Source organism: Agrilus planipennis, unplaced genomic scaffold, assembly GCF_000699045.2.
Source record: "Agrilus planipennis isolate EAB-ADULT unplaced genomic scaffold, Apla_2.0 scaffold379, whole genome shotgun sequence".
Lineage (NCBI taxonomy): Eukaryota > Metazoa > Arthropoda > Insecta > Coleoptera > Buprestidae > Agrilus > Agrilus planipennis.
In genome coordinates this window covers 121,552-127,437 of record NW_020439338.1, presented here as the reverse complement: position 1 = coordinate 127,437, position 5,886 = coordinate 121,552, and the positions used below count along the sequence as shown (strand labels likewise).

General features: G+C 32.6%; 2 protein-coding genes across 2 annotated transcripts in view; one reads left to right on the top strand and one right to left on the bottom strand.

Moving 5' to 3' along the window:
• Positions 1 to 3,307: 3,307 nt before the first annotated feature.
• On the bottom strand, positions 3,308 to 3,967 carry LOC112905690 (protein ALP1-like; the record flags this gene model as incomplete). The annotated part of the gene is made up of 2 exons (XM_025978563.1): positions 3,620 to 3,967; positions 3,308 to 3,584 (listed from the first exon to the last, which is right to left on the bottom strand). Coding segments are annotated over exons 1-2 (625 nt in total), but the record flags the coding sequence as incomplete, so codon positions are not given.
• A 210-nt stretch (positions 3,968 to 4,177) lies between these two features.
• The window catches only part of LOC108742350, a 12,222-nt gene continuing 10,513 nt past the window's right edge, over positions 4,178 to 5,886 (top strand). Inside the window, exons 1-2 of the mRNA XM_025978562.1 lie at positions 4,178 to 4,249; positions 4,334 to 4,583. Of these exons, the coding sequence (XP_025834347.1) occupies positions 4,209 to 4,249; positions 4,334 to 4,583 (291 nt within the window). The 5' untranslated portion in view covers positions 4,178 to 4,208. The remainder of the gene's footprint in view (positions 4,250 to 4,333; positions 4,584 to 5,886) is intronic.

Here is a 5,886-nt window from a genome sequence, read left to right as displayed (position 1 = left end):
CCAAGAAAAGACTTTATTTCAGAAGGCGATTTTGGTATTGGGAAGTTTTTTACAGCTACTACCTTCTTTGGATCAGGCTTAACTCCATTTTCAGTAATTAAATGACCAAGATACATGACTTCGTGTCGAAGAAATTCACATTTGTCAACTTGCAATTTAAGATTAAATTCCGAAAGTTTTTTGAATAATTTACGCAATTTATTGTTGTGATTTTCCAAGGTGTCCGCATGAACGACAATATCGTCTAGGTAAACAAAGCTTTTTAATTCGTTCAAACCAGAGAGTACGGTATTCATTAGACGTTGAAATGAAGCAGGTGAGTTCTTTAGCCCAAACGGCATTCTGTTAAAACAATAATGACCTGAAGAAGTAGAAAACGCTGTTTTATCCTTATCTTTAGGGTTCATCTTTATTTGGTGGAACCCGGACGCTAAATAGATGGTAGAAAAGTATTTGGAGTGCCCTAACTTGTTTAGAATTTCTATAATATTTGGTGATGGATAGCTATCAGCTATTGTTATAGAATTTAGTTTACGGTAATCGATGACTACACGCCATTTCTTTTTCTCGGAATAGTCTGCCTTTTTAGGAACTATCCATACATTTTATTGATTTGCATCTTTCATGCAGTATAGCATCCGTAAACGTTAATTGATCACCCTCCAAGAAATTAGATTTCGTAAAATTCGCAACACAAATCAGTAATAGCTTGTTTTTCTTCTCCATTCATATGCGAGGTATGAATAGTTTCCTTAATTTGTTCTATCCTACTCGATTTTTTATTAGCAGATCCTGTCTCTATCTTATTTATTTGACAACTATTATTACTGTTTGGCATTTTTAAAGATTTTAACTGATATTTTCTAATTTAACCGGGTACTCGTTTGTGTTTAACACCGTTGTAATAACAATGTTATTGGGTTGTAATTTTACAAAACTATTACCTAAGTAAACTCCTTTCCGAATATCTTGACAATTTATGACACCTTCGCGTACTGACGTGTTCATTCTTATTAACCTAACACATCCTTCACTACAAGCTTGTATTTCATAAATACTAGAATTGGAATTCGAGCTTAGAAGTGAATCAAAAGTAGTAGTATTTGAGCTAGAAATAGAATTAGATTTTGAACTTAGTTTAGAATTAGAAGGATGATTGGAATTGGAATTAGTAGAAATAATAGTTCTTTGAACTTGTATTGTTAATTGATTTTGTTCAAGAATTAATAGATCCTTTTGATAATAAAGCCGCATATGAAACTTTTTTAAGAGGTCGTTTCCTATAATACCGTCGCAGTTTACTGGGAACGAGTCAAGAACGGAATGGAATGCATGTGTTAGTATTTGATCACCAAAAAATATGTCGATTTCTGAATAGCACAAAGTTTTATAAGGATTTTGGACATCCCCGTTGTCGATACCCTTAAGAGTAATTTCATTATTTGCGAAACAGGGTGTGTCGCCTTTTAAATTAGAAATTTTTATAAGAGAAATGTTAGCGCCAATATCGATTAAGAATTTTGTATCAGAATTTTTTAATTGTGTGGTTTTTAAGTGCGAATGAGACTACAGATTCTAGATTAATTGACGAAATGCAGGCTATTGACGATTAGAAAAACCCTGGGAATTCTTTTAGGCCTGAAACGTTTGTGTTAGTGTCATCCCGACCGACTGACGAGGCACTTGAGAGTTTAAAGAATTAGAATTATGAGTTTAAGAATTACTAGAACCAGGATGATGAGTTTAAGAATTACTAGAACCAGGATGATGAGTTCTACTTGAAGTATTATTCCGCATTCTGTTATTATACTCCCTTTTTCTACATTCACGTATCAAGTGTCCAAATTTTTACAACTGTAAACTTTTATTTCACTTTTTCCGCAAACTTTATCATATAATAAAAATAGAACATCCCCGTCCGTCTTTTCCTATCGACAATTCCCGTTACCAAAACAACAACGAACAAGTCGCTGGCTGGAATGATGACGACATAAAGTCACGCGTTGCTAACTATACTTTATTTTGTATGGGTTTATTTGATGAAAATTTTGAATTGGTCTGGGATGTTGAATTATTAGGCCTTTGTGGATTAGAATTTTGAATATGCCCAACGTTATGTTGTCTGTGACTGTTATTTTTACTAAAATGACAATTAAAACCAGTGTCCGCTTTTATTACACAATCTAGATATATCATTATTAACATTTTGATATTTCTGGATCTCTAATCTAAATTTTTGTTCCTATTCTTCATTTAATGTGAACGCTATTGCGTCCCCTAAAAAATTTTTGACATAGCGAATATATTAACTTAATATAGCAATTCGCAACTTTACTAGCATAAGACATAACGTTTTCATATGTATTATGTTTGCAACTGTTAAGGTGCAACTGCTACTGACTAATAGTTCTTTTCTCTGAATAAGTGTTTNAAACGATTTTAAAAAAAATCTCTACAAGCTTATAAATTATGCAGTTTTTGGTAAATCTTTAAAAGATATTTATCAATATAGTGCAATCTTAATATAACGACTTCCTGGATTTAATAAATTTTTCTTAATCTCTTTGAATTGTCCATAAGAGTCAATGTAAATCTTTTTTGCGAATAACCTTTTGATAACAAATTTTCAACTATCAAAAAACGTGTAAATACCTCCAATTAACGAATTTTGTCAACCCAAAGCCTTTATATAACGTTTCTACCAATATATGACGCTTAATTCCATAGTATGATTCATGTCGCGACAGGTTTCGACACGTTTTTTTCGTATAAAGCGCTGGTTTTTATTAAAGTTCATTACGAAATTTTTCGGCAAATCAGAACGAAAATTTTCGACGAGAAGTTCGTGCGTATCTGTTCAGTCTGTCTATAAATATCCGGTTTTTATTAAATCGGTCACGGAATTTCGCTAGAGATATACGATTTGTCGTTGGCGGTATTCCGTGGGAATCAAACAATGTTGGATTCAGACGAATTTTTGGTGAGATATTTAGTAGTTTGAAGTATTATTGTTTGGCGAATTGAGTGCAAAATATCGCAAATTAGAGTTTACTGCCTTGTATGCTACACGTGTAAAAACCTACAAGGACATACAAATGAAAGAAAATATTTGGAAAAAAATTGCAAAGGATATGGGAGCAAATAAAACAGGTAAACTAAATAAACATGTTTCTATTATATATTTGTAACTATTTGGTACGATTTACATGGTGACATTTCCATTGAACATTTCCGGCTCTGCTGTTAAAATATTGTTTAAAAGTATCTCGAACAGATCCAGCAGCAAAATTTGCATGCCTATTATTACTAGGCGCCAAGGTCATACAACTGTGTACGGGAAGAGATGGGTTTGAGCTTGTAATTTGGTCTGGACATGGTATCTTACTTTGTCGTAACATATTGTGGAGAATGCATGTAACAAAAATAATGTTATCCACGCATTCTAACCGTTTAACAGCGATTGGAGTAAAGAATATTCTGAAGTACTGGCACAAAATTCCAAATGCATTTTCAGAAGTTCTCCTAGCTCTGCAATGCCGATAATTATATGTAGCTACTGCAGCAGATGAAGCTTGTGGGTAGGGCTTCATTCATTCTGTAAGCGCAAATGCTGAATCACGTAAGGCTGGAGCAATTCTGTGCCTGGAAGTTTAGTTGGAGCTAGAAAATTCATTTGACCCGCATTGATTTTCTGTCCTAAATTCGACCTCTCATACACCCCAGCATCACCTTCTCCACCGTATGAGCCAACATCAATTGCTACGAATTTACAATCAGCCAACAAAACAGTTGAAAAGTATTCTTTGTAGTTGAAACATAATGAGCCAGTGTTTGGAGGACAAACAATCCGAATATGTTTGCCAGCAATTGACATGCAACAGTTCGGAAAATTCCAAAATTGGTAGAATTTTTCTGCATTTTCCTTTAACAGATCGTCTGTGGGTGTTGGCATATAAATGTTGCTCATGATCCTTCGAATAGCGCGTACTACACTATGGATTATATTGCTAATCCAACTATGGCATATTCTCCATGAAAATGCTAAGGATCGAAATGACTCTCTTGTTGCTAGATACCTGCAATAAAAAACTTGTTTTAGGAGAAGACTGTAAAAAAGGTGGATAAATCTTAGAAACTACTACATAAGAAAAAAGAAAAATCTTGGTACAGGATCAGCTGCAACTGGCAAAGATCGGGAAAAACTAGACATGTTTAGATTCCTTGAGGAATCAGCATTTGCACATACGAAGTAGGTGATTTTGTTGGTTTCTTTATCATTTTAAACAAAATTTCAATATTTTAAAATTAAATGTGTATTTTTCTTTTTTTTTAGGACCGTATCCAATGTTGCTCCAGTAGCCGCTGAAATTCCACAAAATATTACCAGTAGCCCAGAGTCTGTCAACCAAAATATTAACGAAGAGAATACAGAAAGTAATCTAATAAATGCACCATATACTTCTCAGAACGTGTCATTAGCGAAAAGTGAAGCTTCAATGGACTTTTCAGCTATTGATATGGCAGAAAACCATATGAGTCTTATCAGATATAGCGAACAAGATGCTCATAATACGTCCACGTCAGTGTGTAAAAATAAATATTTCTGCTTCAAAAAAATACATTACTTCACATTCCAATGACGTTTAAAAAATAATATTAATGATAATATTTGAGCAGTTACCTTAATGTTAGGCACAGCTTCCATTGTGAATTGGATACCTTTTTGAAGGGGAGGATTTTATGTCACCTTTAATATTGTTCAGAACTTCGTTAAATAAGTGAGGCGTTAAACGAAAAAATTCCCTAAATTTAGTGTCATTGTCGACAAGGTGTCTCAACACCAGCATTTCGTAGGTACTTTTCTGTTTCCTTTTGAGAAACAAGTTGCAATGGCTCAGACAAGTAAAAGGTGTTCGTAATCAGTAGTAGAAAAACGAAACATCATTAAAAAATTAGACATAGCTAATAAATTCGGGATTTCTGCATGTACATTGGCTACAATTTTAAAAATTAAAGATAAGTTTTTAGTAGTAAGTGGTTTGCCTGTAAACAGTTGAAGATTAAATCATGCAAGTACAAAGACGTAAAGGAGTGTGTGTTGAAGTGGTTAAAACAATGTCGAAACAAAAAGGTCGCAACCGGAAGCCCTATCCTTCAGAAAAAAGGCTCAGNAAATCTTTAATGGAAAAATATAAAATTAATCATTATAGTAGTTATTCAGTAAAAAAGGCATCCATTGTTGAGCGTGTAATTAGAACTATCAAAACTAAATTATTTAAAGCACTTCATTATAGAGGTTCATATCGGTGGATAGACGTAATTGATGACGTTGTCAATGAATACAACGGTACCATACATAGAATAAATATGATACCATCAAAAACGATAAAAAAACAAAATGACATTAAAATGATAGATGGGAAACCTAAATTTCAAGTGGGTGATATTGTACGAATAAGTAAAGCTAAACATATATTTTCAAAGTCTTATACACCCAACTGGACAACTGAATTATTTAGAGTAGCAAAAATTAAGTACACTTATCCTTACACATATTTATTGGAAGATTTAAATGGCAATCCTATAAGTGGAGGTTTTTACAATGAAGAAATACAGAAAACCAAATATCCAGATATATATTTAGTTGAAAAAGTTTTGAAACGTAAACATAATAATCTTTTCGTTAAATGGTTAGGATTTCCGGAAAAACATAACAGTTGGATTAATATGTCTGATATTGTATAAAAATTTTGTTCATATTGGAAAATTTGTACATAATATAAATAAATAAAACAAACGTTGCTATTATTTTTAGTTTTATTTTAATAAGAATAATAATAATAATAATAATACAGAATAATAAGAATTAATAATAATAATATAATG